Source organism: Heptranchias perlo, chromosome 7 (genome assembly GCF_035084215.1).
Source record: "Heptranchias perlo isolate sHepPer1 chromosome 7, sHepPer1.hap1, whole genome shotgun sequence".
NCBI classification, from domain to species: domain Eukaryota; kingdom Metazoa; phylum Chordata; class Chondrichthyes; order Hexanchiformes; family Hexanchidae; genus Heptranchias; species Heptranchias perlo.
Genome location: NC_090331.1, coordinates 68,242,225 through 68,260,547, shown reverse-complemented (window position 1 = coordinate 68,260,547; position 18,323 = coordinate 68,242,225). Strand labels below are relative to the sequence as shown.

At 40.4% G+C, this 18,323-nt stretch overlaps 1 protein-coding gene across 1 annotated transcript in view; it reads left to right on the top strand.

The window, feature by feature from the left end:
* LOC137323338 (protein boule-like) overlaps positions 1-18,323 on the top strand; it is a 91,535-nt gene that overhangs the window by 30,234 nt on the left and 42,978 nt on the right. Inside the window, exons 4-6 of the mRNA XM_067986821.1 lie at positions 482-557; positions 5,013-5,140; positions 12,886-12,966. Coding sequence (XP_067842922.1) covers positions 482-557; positions 5,013-5,140; positions 12,886-12,966 — 285 coding nt within the window. The remainder of the gene's footprint in view (positions 1-481; positions 558-5,012; positions 5,141-12,885; positions 12,967-18,323) is intronic.

Genomic DNA, 18,323 nt, shown 5'->3' with positions numbered 1-18,323 from the left:
ATTAAAAAGGAATATCTTCTAAAAGAAAAAAAATCTGGAGTACCATTGTGGAGTCAATTAAGGAAGTCCTGCGCAAGAATGTTTCAAAAGCCACATTCCCATTTGAGATGATAACATCTTTGATTCCAGGTGTGAGGAAAGCTTTAAGCTTTATGCCTTTGGTGACTCGTGCCTTTTTTAATGCGCTATATGTTACTGTCATTTTATTTGCCAATGATTGAATTGCACTCAATAATGCTATCAAGAAGATATCTCACTGCAGAACATATGCAAGCAACGGATGCAGAATGAATATAATATTGCACGTGATGATGGCTGACTAATGTTCATTAATTTAAAGCAGAGTGATAGATAATTGGTTTTACAAGGATATATTCCCCAAATTCATGTCAAACTATATTTCAGTTATTTTCTATAGACATTATTTCCTACACATATGACATTAAGTTATAATATTTTGTACATTTATATCTTTTTTCAGGCAGAAAAGTTGAATTATAAAGATAAAAAACTGAACATTGGTCCAGCGATAAGAAAACAACAAGTGGGGATTCCACGTATGTATATATGAAATAGATAATTTTCCCCATTGTTGGTGAACAATTAAAAGAAAGAATACAGTATGCAGTGCTTCATAGGATCAGCCATGAAAAGCATCACAGCTAAAATTCTTACTTGTGCAACCTTCACATAAAAATTGGGGAGAAACAGCAGGGAGGATCTTCCACTGAAGTTATATTGGTTTTCCAGGCAGGTGGGTGTGGAACATTGGGCAGGGGCATGTACCGCTGGGTTTGTTAGAATATTGGGCACAGCTGTGGCTGTTTTAAGGAATAATCTAGTCTGTGCTATGTTCCTTTTCAACTCCATGAAAAATGTAATCAATAATCTATTAAAGAAATCAACATTCTCAGACATTCCACATGGTAAAGCCCTGTGTTTGCTTGATTTCTTTGATGAGTTATTAATTACAGACAAAAAAGCACACTCCCATTTATTCTTAAAAATAAAGGCTTCACGCTTGTTCTTACTTTTTGCCTGTCTCCTTTCTCCATTTTGTTTTTCTCGCTTTCCTTACCTTTCTTTGTAGAATTTTAGGTTTTGCAGTGGTATAGTGTAACATTTTGAATGAATTGTGTGATTTTGAATGAAAAATGATTGGAATTATTCCTGCATAGACAAGTGGTCATTACTGGTTTTGCTCTTTATCTGTGTAGCACTAATGTAGCTTTTTTGGAGAATGCCCTGATGTTGGATACAAGAGGCAGTAATAGATTGAGACAGTCAAGTGAGAGTTTGCCGGTTGGGCAGCATATTTGGCGTCTGGCAGGAGGAGGCAGTTTTGGACCTTGGTGGGAGGAAACAACAGATCAGCAGTTGGGGACTTTCTGCCGCCCTCCATCTGAACAGGCCGTGTATACCACAAATTGAGTACCACTGGGTTAATGGCAAAAGAATCAGGATTCTGGAAAAGTATACAATTAGCCAGTATGTATATTTAATTAATGTGCACCTAAGTGGGCTTCACCGTAGTAAGTTACATTGCTTATTTGCCATTTTGCACAAAATGGGCGAAGGGATGACTGTAAATTACCAGGCATTCCTACGTCGAGTCGGCTTTTCACTTACTTTTTCTTGCACAAGTCAATGCATTTTGTGTTTGCCACTTGCACTCAGGATTCCAGCAATTTCTTTAATTAATTGGGAGGTGGCATTTCTTTTCAGGTTTATCTTTTTGATTGAAGACGGAACCACCCCACCCTCACCCCAGTAAGACATAAATTGGATTAGCCTGATGATGCAAACCCTCTGTCCCTTTCATCTCTCCTTTTGCTGCGTTCCCCTCCCTCAGCTCTCTCCTCTTTCTCCATCTCTCTTTCCTTTCCCCTCCTTGTCTCTCCCCGCTTCTCTTCTCACCTCTCCCCCTCCATTAGTCTCTTCCCTCACCTCCTCTCCCCTTTCCCTTCTTGATCATTATCCTCTCCCCCACCCAGTCTTCCCTGCCTTCTACCCTCCTTCTCCTTCCTCCCTCCCTCTCATCTGACTCCTCTCCCCTCCCCCAGATCTTGATTTCACTATTACCCCAACCTCTAACCCTGCTAGACCTGATAGGTGTCCTTGGTCTTAATTCCCTGTGTGCATTGCCACAGGAGATTGGCTAGTATATAATCGGCCAGAAATTGCTGCAATGGCAGGTTTGGTGGCGAATAACTTTATTTGGACTTTTATGCTCACCATTAACATCGCACAATATTTGCGCCACAAATTGCTGGAATGTGGATCTGATAACGGCGCGGTGATATAAATATCGCATCTGGGTCCTCATGCACATCGTGCCTAATGGCTTATCTCTTTGGCGAATAAAAGAACAGGATAGAGAAAGAAACCGAGCGGACAACATGGAAGGAAATAGGGTTAATGGGAGTCAAACAAAATATCTGGAGACAGAAAGAGGAATAAAGAGATTGGGTTAAGTGAGAAAAAAAAGACCAAAAGGAAACTGAAGAAAAAAGTTAAAAAGAACAAGCAGGCCCAATTGTATTTGGGAATTGTTGTATTGGACCTTGAGAGAATAATAAATGAATGGCAGGATAGGCGTGTGAAGTGTAAAAACATTCTTGACCCCATGAAATATAGTACCAGCCATTCTGTTCCAGCATGATCAGGAACAGTGAAACACCCAGTGAGTACACCATTGCACTGCTTTCATAAGAATTGCGAGATGAGAAAAGACCATGGTTCATCTAGTTTGCCTTCTATCATCCTAGTAGTCGCATGATACAATAATAATGGAGTTTTTGACTAATCATAGCAACCAGCCTCTATCAATTAGTCTAAACCTCTAGGAACAATTCACTACCTGCTGGAGTGAGACGCCACAGCTTCATTATTACCTTTCTGGGCCTCCCAAGGTTGAGTGTCGTGTTGGAACGTTATTAACAGGGTCCTCTCGGACATTAATTACAATTCCTAAATGGCTGCGGCGGGAATAGTTCGTAATAACATTGTAAATCCAGCAATTTCATAATCAGCATTAAGTTCATTGGAGAGCTTCACGGCGAGAAGAGACTTCAATTGGCTTTGGTGATGCTAACAGCGGAGCACCGCAAATCGTCCAACAGTTTGCGGAGAATCAGAACTCATGGCATATCTCTTTTACTCTCAGCTCAAATTCCTGGATTTTTTACAAATTAGTAATAGCAAGCACTGTTAATGTGACATCATAATGATGCGATTTCCCAGCAATTTCTAGCTCAGTAGTAGTATCAGTGGAATGATGTAAGAGATCATCTCCAAGTAATGGGCAGAAGTTTTAAAAGACATTAAAGAAACAAAGCACCCGTGAATAGCTAAGGAAACAAGAGACTTCTGGAAAATGGGAGAGTTGGAAAACATGGGGGTCAGGTATGAAATTAAAACAGGCCTGAAATTGAAATAGAAAATGCTGACAAAGCACAATGGATCCATGAGCCCTGGAAATAGATGAAGGCATAGTAAGCCTCATATCTAAGTTTGCGGATGACACAAAGATTGGTGGCATTGTAAGCAGTGTAGATGAAAACATAAAATTACAAAGGGATATTGATAGATTAGGTGAATGGGCAAATTGTGGGAAATGGAATTCAATGTAGACAAATGTGAGGTCATCCACTTTGGATCAAAAAAGGATAGAACAGGGTACTTTCTAAATGGTAAAAAGTTAAAAACTGTGGATGTCCAAAGGGACTTAGGAGTTCAGGTACATAGATCATTGAAGTGTCATGAACAGGTGCAGAAAATAATCAAGAAGGCAAATGGAATGCTGGCCTTTTTATCGAGAGGACTAGAGTACAAGGGGGCAGAAGTTATGCTGCAGCTATACAAAACCCTGGTTAGACCGCACCTGGAGTACTGTGAGCAGTTCTGGGCACTGCACCTTCGTAAGGACATATTGGCCTTGGAGGGAGTGCAGCGTAGGTTTACTAGAATGAGACCCGGACTTCAAGGGTTAAGTTACGAGGAGAGATTACACAAATTGGGGTTGTATTCTCTAGAGTTTCGAAGGTTATGGGGTGATCTGATCGAAGTTTATAAGATACTAAGGGGAACGAATAGGGTGGATAGAGAGAAACTATTTCCGCTGGTTGGGGATTCTAGGAGTGGGGGCACAGTCTAAAAATTAGAGCCAGACCTTTCAGGAGCGAGATTAGAAAACATTTCTACACACAAAGGGTGGTAGAAGTTTGGAACTCTCTTCCGCAAACGGCAATTGATACTAGCTCAATTGCTAAATTTAAATGTGAGAGAGATAGCTTTTTGGCAACCAAAGGTATTAAGGGATATGGGCCAAAGGCAGGTATATGGAGCAGAATCACAGATCAGCCATGATCTTATCAAATGGCGGAGCAGGCACGAGGGCTGAATGGCCTCCTCCTGTTCCTATGTTCCTGTGAAAGAGAAAGAACAGGTTAATAGGGAAGGCTTCAGTTCTAATGAAGAGTATGCACCTGATATGTTGACTGTTCTCTCCACAGATGCTGGTTAACCTGCTGTGGGTTTACACCATTTTTCTGTTCTTGTTTCAGATTTCCATGAGTTCCGATTCTCATATCTGCAATATTTTGCTTTTTGCACTCAGTGCTGCTTTGTTTCTTTAGGCTCTTTCAAGTCAAAATTAACTTGTTGCAATGGGTTTGACATCTTGGCAGCAAGACTCATATGGGTGACATTCTCAATGCTATTGATATCAATGCATCAAAACACTTGAAACAAAAGGTTTCCCGTGCAATTTTTCCCCCTAGCAGAAAAACACTGATGCCACACCCACCACAGCACGATGTAGAGAATGCCTTTGAATAATTCGATTATTTTGCTGAGAACTCTTTCAGCTGATAATTCAAAATTTGATTTGAATTGTGTATTTTAGAGGGTCCATAATTTTCTGAGGGCTACTATACATTGTGATCTTTATATATTTCATTCAGTAAGTTGGTGATTTTTTTTATTGACACACATTTCTGTCTGCTGAATAGGAACAAGCTTAATGCCAGCAGCTGGAACAATGTATTTGACCACTTCAACTGGATATCCTTACACATACCACAATGGAGTGGCTTATTTCCATAGCCCAGAAATCACTTCTGTTCCACAACCTTGGCCTGTGAGTAAATATGTATTTGAATATTTTAGTTTTTGACTGGTAGCGAACTACAAGGTATAATAAATATTGTCCAGTTTGACACATTATGAGTGAATGTTATAAATGGGAATAGTTCAGTTATCCAGTCATACAGAACTCAGGATGGCACAAGGTATATATTTCATGTTTTCAAGGATCCTTGAATAAAGCGTGAAAATGTTCACACAAGCAATATCATAGACATCTTATTACACAAAACACTGGGGGAGCAAGAATGATTGAGGTGAAGGACTGAGTCTCAATGCTGCTGCCTCTCCCTGATGGTGGTGTTAATCAACAAAGCTGTACTCACTGGCACTTCTATTTAAGATTAAGAGCTCAAAAGACTTAAAGTTCTGGATAGCAGAGTGCTTGTTGACTAAGACCAGCTGGCTATTGTGCCAGCTGACAACCTCTCTAGTGTCAGGCAGGCGAAGAAAGGCACACTACTGGAAGTCGTGTGGGCAGTAAGAGGCAGAACTTTTTGTGTATCTTGCATGCTAGCAAGTATTTCTCCCCAACCAAGAAACAAATGATACTAGTTGGGGAAATCTTTTGCAGACCTTGTGATGCACAAAAATAGCTGTACCTGGAGTAAATATTGGGAAATTGTGCATCCCCAAACTTGGTTTTGCATCCTAAAAGGAAAATAGCAGGCTGAAGATGTGCAGTTGTAGTATTAAGTAGATCATTTCCCCTAATGTTTCTGCCGTGCTATTTAATTAGTTGTACCGCATTATTTCTTTTGTTCAATTTTGCTTTTGTAAGAAATGTCTTACAAAGAGTTGGAGAGTATGAAAGTAAAGTTTTGGCCATAATAATTAACGTATGTGCTACATAGAGAATTCTCACATTAATTACTGCATCATTGTAGCTTTCATCAATTGCATTATTAAGAGATTGAGCCCTTCTAATGAATTCAGCCAGTATTTGATTTGAATTGATGTTATAAGTAAAAGTTGACCAACTCTGACGTTTTCGACAGCTCTATAAAGCAACTGTAATATAAAAGTTTTTTAAAAAACTACCCAATCACCTATGGGAATGCGCAGAGGATGTCAGCACCAACTGAACCAGGATTAAAGGATGGGAGATATTTCGACTAGAATGTGCATATGTAATTTAGTTATCATTTTAAAATCAAGCATTCTTCCCTTATTTCTGTGTACTTCATTATAGTTAAGTATCAAATGTACAGCCATTTGGTGAAACAGAGTTGATTGGAGCATAGGAGTGTCTCTGCACTGGAGGCTGAGAAGCTGTGAGGTGCAAAACTGAGGAGCTACAATGCAACCACTAGCAGAAGGGTGTAATTACAGCGTGACATGTTTACATTGGAAGTTTCCATAATAAATGTGGATTTAGGAATTTGTAATGAAAAAGTTGTCAGGAATTGCACACAGGCATAAGATTTTTAATATACTGGTCGATCTTCCGGAGCATTGCACACATTGAGTTGGAGAATATGTTCGTTCTCATACCTGTTTCAGCTGTCTTCATGTTGCTGTTTCTCTCCTCTCCTGTTTCTGTACTCCTAACTCTTTGTTTCTTTCGCTATCCTCTTCTGTTTCTCTGGGGTCGATTTGCTGCAAATCGGGCGGGCGGGGCAATTGATACATGACCAAATTCAGTAATAAGATGCCCGAAAAATGTTGATGGTTGCGCTTCATTTAAACCTCATAGGCTCACGTTAGTAGTGTTGATTGGCAGCTCGCCGCTTTCGGGGGCGGGATTTCCAACTGGACCAATACCTATTTAAGACGATGATGTGGAGATGCCGGTGATGGACTGGGGTGGACAAATGTAGGGAATCTGACAACACCAGGTTATAGTCCAACAGTTTTATTTGAAAATCACAAGCTTTCGGAGGCTTTCTCCTTCGTCAGGTGAGTGTGGGATTCCATGAAGGTTACCGCATATATAGTCAGAGAACAATGCCTGGTGATTACAGATAATCTTTCCAACTGCCTGTTGTCAAGGCAATCAGACAGAGAGACATTACATACAGGACCTTCAGCGATTTCAGGGCCCCTGACCGGCAGTTCCCAGCTTTTTTGGAATGGGAAGTTCTTTACCCAACATGCATAGCGGCAGAGAAACCTCTCTGTCCCTGCGATGGGGCCGTACAAGCATTAATTCCCAGAGATAGAGCGGTTTCTCTGCCACTGTGGATGCTGGGTAAAGAGATCTCAATTCCACATAAGCTGTTTCTTTCACCCACTGCTGCATTGCACTTACCTGCGTGTCCTGTGTTTTAAGTAGTAAATGGACTTGGTGCATTGAAGGCTGACTGTAGTTCGGAATTTGCGATTGTCCATGGTTTCAAGGCACAGCTTGTATCTATTACAATGTAAGTTATTTGGGACTGTCAATAAGTGCCTGTTTTTGGGGGGTGTCCGTTTGTACAGGTTTCACTGTAGTTGGTTTCAAAATTCAACTTTTTTTAATTGAACGGACATAAATATCAAGAAATATACTGTCTTGAGCTCTTCCCCTTTCTTTGTCACCCCAGTCCTTTTGTCCCGCTCTGACTCCAGTCTCTCTCAGTCCCTCCCACAGCTTAATATACTTTAATAAAGTTCATAGAACAGAAAATAAACTCTGCTACAGGTGTTAAATCAGCAGGTTTTTTTAAAACTCTCAACCATGCAGCCTCTCTGTTAAAGAAATGCTAAATAATGTTTTTGAAATTTGTCCTTTTGCTTTTCATAATTATTTGAGGATAAGCTACTGAGCGAAAACTTCCTGAACGTAAAAGATATTTCATCAGGACAGCTGACTGAATGTTGCTGATGCATCCTGGGAAATTAGCTATATTGCTTATGCTCAGAATACACAATCCAAATTCAGCTCACTGTCACATTCTGGGCAAAAAAGTCAAGTCCAAGCCCAAGCTTTTGGGAGAGGTTGAGGCCTTCAAGTGAAAACTTTAATGAAGGTATTAAAAAGCACAAAATACAACTTAGTGGATAAATGTAATCCTACTTTTATGACAAATGTAATGTTTTGAATTTTTAATTAGTTTAACCGTAGAAATTTCAGTTACTGAGAAAAAAATGATGGATCAAAATTTTCAGATGAAACATTTTCAGAAAGCAATTTGTGGGGAAAAGCCACCCAATAGCCAGATTGTCCAATTAGAATGACGAATTGATCATAGAATGGTTATGGCACAGAAGGAGGCCATTCGGCCCATCGAACCCATACTGGCTCTTTGTAAGAGCAATCCAATTAGTCTACTGCCCCAAAAAAAAATTCCCCTCAAGTATTTATCCAATTCCTTTTTGAAAGCCATGACTGAATCTGCTTTCACCACCCTTTCAGGCAGTGTATTCCAGATCATAACTACTCCCTGCGGAAAAAAGTTTCTCCTCATGTCGCCTTGGGTTCTTTCGCCAATCACCTTAAATCTGTGTCCTCTGGTTCTCGACCCTTCCGCCAATGGGAACAGTTTATTTACTTTATCTAAACCCTTCATGATTTTGAACACTTCTATCGAATCTCCTCTCAACCTTCTCTGTTCTAAGGAGACCAACCCCAGTTCCTCCAGTCTGTCCACGAAACTGAAGTCCCTCATCCCTGGAACCATTCCAGTAAACCTTTTCTGCAACCTCTCTAAAGCCTTCACATCCTTCCTAAAATGCAATGCCCAGAATTGGACACAATACTCCAGCTGTGGCCAAACCAGTGTTTTGTAAAGGTTCAACATAACTTCCTTGCTTTTGTACTCTGTGCCTCTATTTATCAATGGCTTTCTTAATGGCTTTCTCAACCTGTCCTGCCACCATCAACGATTTGTGCACATATACCCCCAGATCTCTCTGTTCCTGCACCCCCTTTAGAATTGTACATATAGTTTATATTACCTCTCCTCATTCTTCCTGCCAAAATGTATCACTTCACACTTCTCTGCATTAAATTTCATCTGTGATGTGTCCGCCCATTCCACCAGCCTGTATGTGTCTATTACTATCCTCCTCAATGTTTACTACACTTCCAACTTTTGTGTCATCTGCAAATTTTGAAATTGTTCCCTTTACACCCAAGTCCAAGTCATTAATATATATTAAAAAAAACAGTGGTCCCAGTACTGACCCCTAGGGAACACCACTGTATACCTTCCTCCAATCCGAAAAACAACTGTCACCACTACTCTGTTTCCTGTCACTTAGCCAACTGCGTATCTATGCTGCCACTGCCCCTTTTATTCCATGGGCTTCAATTTTACTGACATGCCTATTATGTGGCACTTTATCAAATGCAATTTGAAAGTTAAACACAATTTGTCTTTAACAAATCCATGCTGGTTTTCCTTTATTAATCCACACTTATCCAAGTGACTATTAATTTTGTCTCAGGTTAGTTTCCCCACCGCCGAGGTTAAACTGACTGGCCTGTAGTTGCCAGGTTTATCCTTACACCCTTTTTTTGAACAAGGGTGTAACATTTGCAATTCTCCAGTCCTCTGGCACCAACCCCATATTTAAGGAGGATTGGAAGAATTATGGCCAGCACCTCTGCAATTTTGACCCTTACTTCCCTCAGCAACCTAGGATGCATCCCATCCAGACTGAGTGACTTAAGAACATAAGAAATAGTAGCAGGAGTAGGCCCTACGGCCCCTCAAACCTCCTGCCCCATTCAGTCAGATCAATGGCTGATCTTCGACCTCAACTCCCCATATCCCATGATTCCCCTAGAGTCCAAAAATCTATCCATCTCAACCTTGAATATATTCAATGACTCGGCATCCACAGCCCTCTGGGGTAGAGAATTCCAAAGATTCACAGCAATTCCTCCTCATTTCACTCTTGAATGGCCGACCCCCTATCCTGCGTCTGTGCCCCCTAGTTCTAGACTCTCTAGCCAGGGGAAACAATCTCTCAGCATCTACCCTGTCAAGCCCTCTCATAATCTTATATGTTTCAATGAGATCACCTCTCAGTCTTCTAAACTCCAGAGAGTATAGGCCCATTTTACTCAACCTCTCTTCACAGGACGACCCTCTCATCCCAGGAATTAATCGAGTGAACCTTCGTTGCATTGCCAAGTATATCCTTCCTTTGTTAAGGAGACCAAAACTGTACGCAGTACTCCATGTGAGGTCTCACTAAAGCCCTGTACAATTGTAGTAAGACTTCCTTACTCTTGTACTCCAACCCACATGCAATAAGGCCAACATGCCATTTGCTTTCCTAATTGCCTGCTGTACCTGCATACTAACTTTTTGTGTTTCTTGTTCGAGGACACCCAAGTTTCTCTGAACACCAACATTTAAGAGCTTCTCACCATTTAAAAAATATTCTGTTTTTCTGTTCTTCCTACCAAAGCGAATAACCTCACATTTCTTCACATTATACTCCATCTGCCACTTTCTTGCTCACTCACTTAACCTGTCTATATCCCTTTGCAGACTCTTTGTGTCCTCCTCACAGCTTACTTTCCCACCTAGCTTTGTATCGTCAGCAAACTTGGTACATTATAATCAGTCCCTTCATCTAAGTCATTGATATAGATTGTAAATAGCTGAGGCCCAAGCACCGATCCTTGCGGCATCCCACTAGTTACAGCCTGCCAACCTGAAAATGACCCGTTTATCCATACTCTCTGTTTTCTGTCCATTAACCAATCCTCTATCCATGCTAATGTGTTACCCCCAACCCCATGAGCCCTTATCTTGTGTAACAGCCTTTTATGTGGCACCTTAACGAATGCCTTTTGAAAATCCAAATATACTACATCCATTGGTTCCCCTTTATCTACCCTGCTAGTTACATCCTCAAAAAACTCCAGTAGATTTGTCAAACATAAAACCATGTTGACTCTGCCTAATCATATTATGATTTTCTAAGTGCCCTGTTACCACTTCCTTAATAATGGATTCCAGCATTTTCCTGACGACTGATGTCAGGCTAACTGGCCTGTAATTCCCTGGTTTCTCTCTCCCTCCTTTCTTGAATAGCAGGGTTACATTTGCTACCTTCTAGTCCACTGGGATCGTTCCAGAATCTAGAGAATTTTGAAATTGGCTGGCTGTACTTATCTACTTTAAGTACAGCCAGCCTTTCTAGTACCTCCTTTTTATCAATTATTAGCCCATCCAGTATCCCAACTATTACTGTGACTTTGGCGGCATCTTCTTGGTAAAGACAGATGCAAAGTACTCATTTAGTACCTCAGCCATGCCCTCTGCCTCCATGCATAGATCACCTTCTTGGTCCCTAATCAGCCCCACCCCTCCTCTACTACCCGTTTACTATTTATATGCCTATAGAATACTTTTGGATTCCCTTTTATGTTAGTCGCCAGTCTATTCTCATGCTCTCTCTTTGCCCTTCTTATTTCCTTTTTCACTTCTCTGTACTTCTTATATTCAGCCTGGTTCTCACTTGTATTACCAACCTTACATCTGTCGTACTTTTTCGGCTTCATCTTACTCTATCTCTTTCGTCATGCAGGGAGCTCTGGCTTTGGTTGCTCTACCTTTCCCCCTCGTGGAAATGTACCTGGACAGTTCCCAAACCATCTCCTTTAAAGTTTTGCCTGCCAATCTTTGATTCCAATTTACCCAAGCCAGATCCGTTCTTAACCCACTGAAATTGGCCCTCCTCCAATTAAGTATTTTTACTTCAAATTGCTCCTTGTCCTTTTCTGTAACTAATCTAAATTTTATGATACTATGATCACTGTTCCCTTACTGTTCCCCCACTGACACTTGCTCCACTTGAGCCACCTCATTCCCCAGAACTCAATCCAGCAATGCCTCTTTTCTTGTTGGGCCGGAAACTTATTGATCAAGAAAGTTCTCCTGAACACAGCTCAGAAGTTCCTCAGCCAATATATGTAGGTGATTTTCATTATAAATGTGGACATAGTAATTTATAATGGAAAAAGTTGACACAAATGTGTGATGTAGAGTGACAACAGGAAGTAATGTTTTGTAGATAGGGAATGTGCTCAGACATTTTTAATAAGATATATAGATTAAAATAATAAAAATTATGAAATCAAATATTACATAAAAATGACAGAATGTATGACTTTAAAATGGGGGCTGAATTATATATGTGTGCTCTGTTCCAATTATCCCGTAACCCTGCTTCAGCTGAAGATTACATTTGGTCTTGACTCGCCATGAACAATGCTACAGGAGATCAACTGGCATACATAATGATGCAGACATAAGAATTTAGATAATATCAAAATTTGCTGATGAGACCAAATGGCAGGAATGCAAATTGTGCTTATAAAGGGTCATGCTGAGATAAATAGCGATAATTTGTTAGCACTGGTCGGTGAGGCAATCATGAAAGGACACAAAGTTAAAATAATCACAAAAACAATTAAATGGGAGGTTAGGAAAGAAAATCACGGTGATTAGAATGTAGAATTTGTTGCCACAAACCATGAAGCTGAGTCAAAAAATTCTTTGAGGGGAATTATATACAGTTGCTTGACAAAGAAGAATGTTATACAGTATGGGGAGCGAATGCAGTAGTGGGACTAGACTAGCTGGCTTATTAGAAAAAATATTTACACAGATTTCATGGGCTGAATTAGATGGATCGAATGATCTGTTTCTATCCTGTAATGTTCAATAATTCTGTAGTCTGCTGGGGAGAGAAAGACTTCCCTTCATTGGAGAGACCCTGATAATATAAAGTCTGTAAGCATTTTGTGCTCTGTCAACTTTTAAGGTACTGTTTACCGTTATTCTTTTCCATCAGCCTCGCTCTATTTCTAGCTCACCGGTAATGGTAGCTCATCAAGCTCAGCCAATTTATCAGCAGCCAGCATACCACTATCAGGTAGGAATTTGTATTAGTCAAATGGTATTGTCTGTTTTGCGAAGCATTGAATTGAGGCTTTGATGTTTTAAAAGCGGATTAGATTTTATGAACTCATGCTACCAGCATGGGGCTTCATGTGCCAGAATAGCACACAGATGTGGAGGTAGCACAATCTGTGGGACTTCCCGTTTGTTAATTTTAATGGATGAAAAATCCTGTGTGTCCTAAGTTCCTAAAATCTACCCATGTCTTCTTTCTCTCTCTCAGTATTTTATTAAGGTGACTGAGAAATTGGTGAATATGCAGTAATCTAGTGCACAGAATAATGTAACTTCTGTTAATATATTGAAATTACTGCTTTATATTTCATGGAAGATGTGATTTTGTGTGTGTGTGTGTGTTCTAATTTTCTGTATGAATGAGGCTCCCATCTTTTTTACGGTATTGTGAGTGGAAGCCAGGGCTCATTTTTCCCTTTGGCCTGTCCTGGGACATTGAGGCCAATTGTGATCACCCTGACTGATTTTAACTAATTTAACACAGGCTAGGAGCCATAATTAGTCCCAGATCACATAATACATTTACCCACTGGCCCACCAGGGATCTTCATGGAATGTTCTTGATTAGAATCCAAATTTTGTGCGAGTTTTGGAGACATGGAAAGGTGAAGGACAGGGGGTTCTTCACTTACTTTGCAACTGTAAATCAATTTTGAAAAAGAAGTGATTATAATTAAATCCATAATGAATAGCACACATTTTCCTTTTGATCTTAAATTGATCATGTTGGGAGATATGTCAGGCTTGTGCATGTTACAAAAGGAAAAGTGCAGAGTTTACGATGCCACTTTGAAGCAGCAAGTTGATAAGTAGAAGGGGTGCTATGGGAGAATTTTGGTTAAATATTCTATTTATGTGCTCCTGGCATATTGTGAATTTCTGCACCCTTGGCACACAACTTTCTGTCCACTCGGCAGAAGCAGAATTGTATCTCTTTCTGTCTGGTTGCATTTGAAAATATCTGCCTAAGTGTCCATAGAGTCCTCTTCTAGCCTCCTTACAACCTCACAATATTGCAAAAACTATGCACCTCATTATAGGGGAGGGCAGAACTCTCTTCCTATTTGCATTGCAGTCCCCTTCCAATTGCATTGTATTCAATAGTGGAATGAAAGTGTACTTGGGAGTTTTCAGCTAAGAATGGAGATGAACATCATCTGAAGTTCAAGAAAGAAATACATAATTAGGCTAATTGATCCATTAAGAGTTCTGACATAAACTGTGGTTGAATTACAACCAGTCTCCAGGGTCAGAATGAGGCTATCTACTTCTGCTGTTCTGCAGTTGGATCAAAGTGTTCGCTGAACTTATCAGCCTTAGATTGGCTACTTGCATTGGACATACATTAGATATTTAACTTATTGTGACTTATTAGGTATTTAACTTAACTATTGTACATATATATAATGGATTCATCTCTAATTTTGTACTAACCCAATAAATATGTTGCAAGCAAGGTGATGGTTTTTTTAATTCTCGGGATTGTAGGAGGAGCAGGTAAAATAGATAGGCTGTCTTTAGATAAGGAAGTGTAGTGCTACAGAAGTTGGTGGAACTCAAGGTGAAAAGGGCACTGAGCCCTGATGACATGCATCCGAGAATGCTCATGGAAGTCAGAGAGGAAATAGCAGAGGCTCTGACTACAATCTTACAAACATCCTTATTTGGAAGTGGTTTAGAGGACTGTAGGGTTGCCAGTGTTCTGCCTCTGTTCATAAAGGGATAAATAAAGTAACTATAGAGGGTGAGCCTTACATCAGTCGTGTGTAAGTTTCTAGAGTTCATAATACAAAATAGAAAGGCAAGGGTTAATTAAAAATGGCTGACATGGATTTGTTAACTGCATGTCATATCTCACAAATTTAAGAGTTCTTTAAGGAAGTAATGAAGTGTGTGATAAAGGAAATGCTGTGGATGTTGTGTGTGTGGATTTTCAAAAGGCATTTGATATGGTGTTGCATAGGAGGCTTGTTGATAAAATTAAGGCACATGGTGTTAAAAAAATGTAGCAGTGTGGATGGGAAGTTTATTAAAGGACACAAAACAGGTAGTAGCGGTTAGTGGATGTTATTTGGACTGGAAGGATGTAAAAGGTGGTGCTCCCAGAGGTCAGTGTTGGAACCATTGCTCTTCTCAATGTATATAAATGATGATGTGGAGATGCCGGTGATGGACTGGGGTTAACAATTGTAAACAATTTTACAACACCAAGTTATAGTCCAACGATTTTGTTTTTAATCCCACAAGCTTTCGGGGGCTTTCCCCTTCCTCAGGTAGTGTGGAAAAGAAAATTGTCTTTTCCACACTGCCTGAGGAAGGGGAAAGCCCCCGAAAGCTTGTGGGATTAAAAATAAAATCGTTGGACTATAACTTGGTGTTGTAAAATTGTTTACAATATATAAATGATGATCTGGACTTGTGTATGGGGGCACAATATCAAAGATTGCAGTATATACAAAATAAGGAGCCTGGTTAACTGAGGAGGACTATAAGTGTATTCAGGAGGACATGAGTAGATTGGACAACATATCATGAAACGTAATGTGGAGAAATCTGAGGTGATGCGTTTTGAGTGGAGAAGTAAGGAGAGGCCATATACATTAAATGGTATAACTTCAAATGCAGTAGTGGAGCAGAGAGACTTAAGGGTTCAGATACACATATATTTAGACGTGGAAGAGCAAGTTGATAAAACTTTTTTAAAAATCATATGGGATCTTAGGTTTTATAAATCGGGATATAGAATACAAAAGCAAAGACGTAATGCTAAACCTATACAAATCAATAGTCAGGCCGTAGCTAGAATATTGGGGCCGAAATTAGTTAGTGTCCCAAACTGGATGCGATTCTGGTGGCACAATGGAACAGAGAGGCCCAAGGACTATCTTAAATTCGTCCTCAGGCATCATTATCATAATGCAGGCAAGCTGCAGGTGCCAGTTAGACACAGCTCACCTGTCAGGGTCTATCCAATATCGGCCGAGGCCCACAGGTGAGTTCAGGTAGGAGGAGAGGACAGCGATCCGCAGTTGTTTTGTGGAGGCAGGAGGAACACTCCACTCCTTCCAACTTCTCAACTACCACATTCTTCCATGTTTTGGGGACTTTTTTTGAGCAGCCTCCAGCAGCCCCTTTAAGGACCCTGATTAGTATTTCTGGGTCTTGAGCAGCCTAGTCACTGCTTGTGCAACACCTGCATTCATTTCAGGAGGTTATCAGGGTTCCAGAAAAAGGCCTCAACCAATTTAGCAGTGGCCCAAATGCCCGTACAGATTGGGCACAGGTCTTTGTCCTGCTAAATTGGTTATCAGTGCGCCCATTTCAGGTCCATAAAATAAGTGCAACCATGTTGAATTTAGACTCCATTGTGTCCAGTTTTGGATGCGTTACTTTCGGATGCACGTCAAGGCAATGGAGAGAGTGCAGAAGAGATCCAGTAAGATGACACCAGGGATGAGAGGCTTTAGTTTTGAGGAGGTTACAAACTTAACATTGTCACCAAAAAAAGGGGAGAGGCTCGGAGAATTTTTTTTTACGTAGATGGCGGTTTGGCGGTAGATGGCAGACATGGAATGCTCTGCCAGAATCTGGTGGAAGCAGAAGCCGTCATAGCATTTAAACGGGAAGTGAAGGGTATGGACAAATAATTGTAAAAAAAAAGAATCATTTAAAAGGGATATGAGGAATGGGAAGGGGAATGGGACTAAGTACATAGCTCTTTCAGAGGCCTGGTGGATCGAATGGCTTTTTTCTGTTCTATAAAAATCTATGTGAGCGACGTTGGTAAAGCATATTTATCACCAATCCCAAGTTGCCTAAGAAAACAGTTGTGGGTCTTATTTTGAACCGCTGGGGACCTTGTCATGATGGATGCTTTCAAAATTGTGTTAGCTCTAGTGGCAGAGTGTGACGATTGTATGCACCCTCAGCATGGCAATCTCTGATTTTGACTGGATTTTAGTATCTTGATAAGTTGTCTAGCTATCTGTCAGAAATAAACTTCTATTTATTTTCATGTGAAAGAAGACTTTCTTTCAATTTTTATTCAAATAAAGTAATCAGATATTTAATCCAACAGGTTTGCAGTAAAATTTATTAATAAAATAACTGGAACAAATACAACATGGTTCCCCAAAATGTGTTAATGAAATAAAACCAATAAATAATTAAATTGATTATTATGCAGTGGGCTAGGGATATATTTTTTATTTAATTTGTACAGCAGCAAAAATTATTAAATTAATTGTGCAACAGTAGGGCTGGGAAGATTTTTTTTTTAATTTGCAGGTGGGCCAGGCCAGGAGTATTTTTACGTTTTTTATTGTAGCCAGGAGCCGGGCTGGGAATAGTGCGGCCAGAAGTAGTTTTAAACTAATTTATACAGCAGTGGAGATTTAGTTGTGTGGAAACGGGGCCATGAAGATTTTTTTTTTACATTTGCAATTGTAGCCAGGAGTGGAATGTGAGGAGCAGAGCCTGGAATATTTTATAATAAGTTTTTATTTTGGTCGAGCAGGGGGATCAAGGTCTGACAAGCATTGCTAGGCTGGCAAGGTTTTGCAGCCAGCAAGGGAGTCTGAGGCGCAGAGCCAGGCAAGGAATGTTTTTCTTTTTTTTTTATTGAGAGCCAGGGGCGGAAGAAGGTAAATATATTTTTATTCTTGGGAGTGGTGCCAAGTGCAGGGCCACAAAAATATTTTTGAATTGCTCTCAGGAGGAGGGCCAAGCTGGGAATGGAGCCTGAGCATCCCATTGCTATTCTTTAGTTCTCATGTTCGCCTATTTGCTTACCCCATTACTGCTGTCTTAATTCTTTCCTATATGTGGACTCAACCTTTCTGGTCCCTCTGTTCATCCTTTGCTGCACCCTCATTGTTTCCCCTCAGTAGCTGTTGTTCACACTGTATCTGTGCAAGTAGACAAACTACAACCCTATGAGGCCTTCCTCCTCTTTCTGTCCTGTCCTTTTTTCTGATGTTTCCCTTTTTCATCACCCTTCCACCTCTTCTGACTGTTTCCCCTCTTAACTCCTTTTGGCACTATATTCAAAAACTCAGCTGGTCTTCTCAGCATTTACCCTCACCTTACTGTCTCCCTTCTGTAGTTGCTGTTCCTCTATCTGTGACAGCCAACAAACCTCAAACCCCATCTCCTTTTTCTCTCCCGTCCCTTCACCTGACCCTTCCCCCTCCCCTCACCCTTCCCCTCTTGTTGCGTTTTTCCCTGTTTGCTTTGCCTTGGCATTGTACACAAAAGCCCAATGGAACTCCTTGTGCTGCATTGAGATGGGGAAACTGGCAAAGAACGTGATGATAG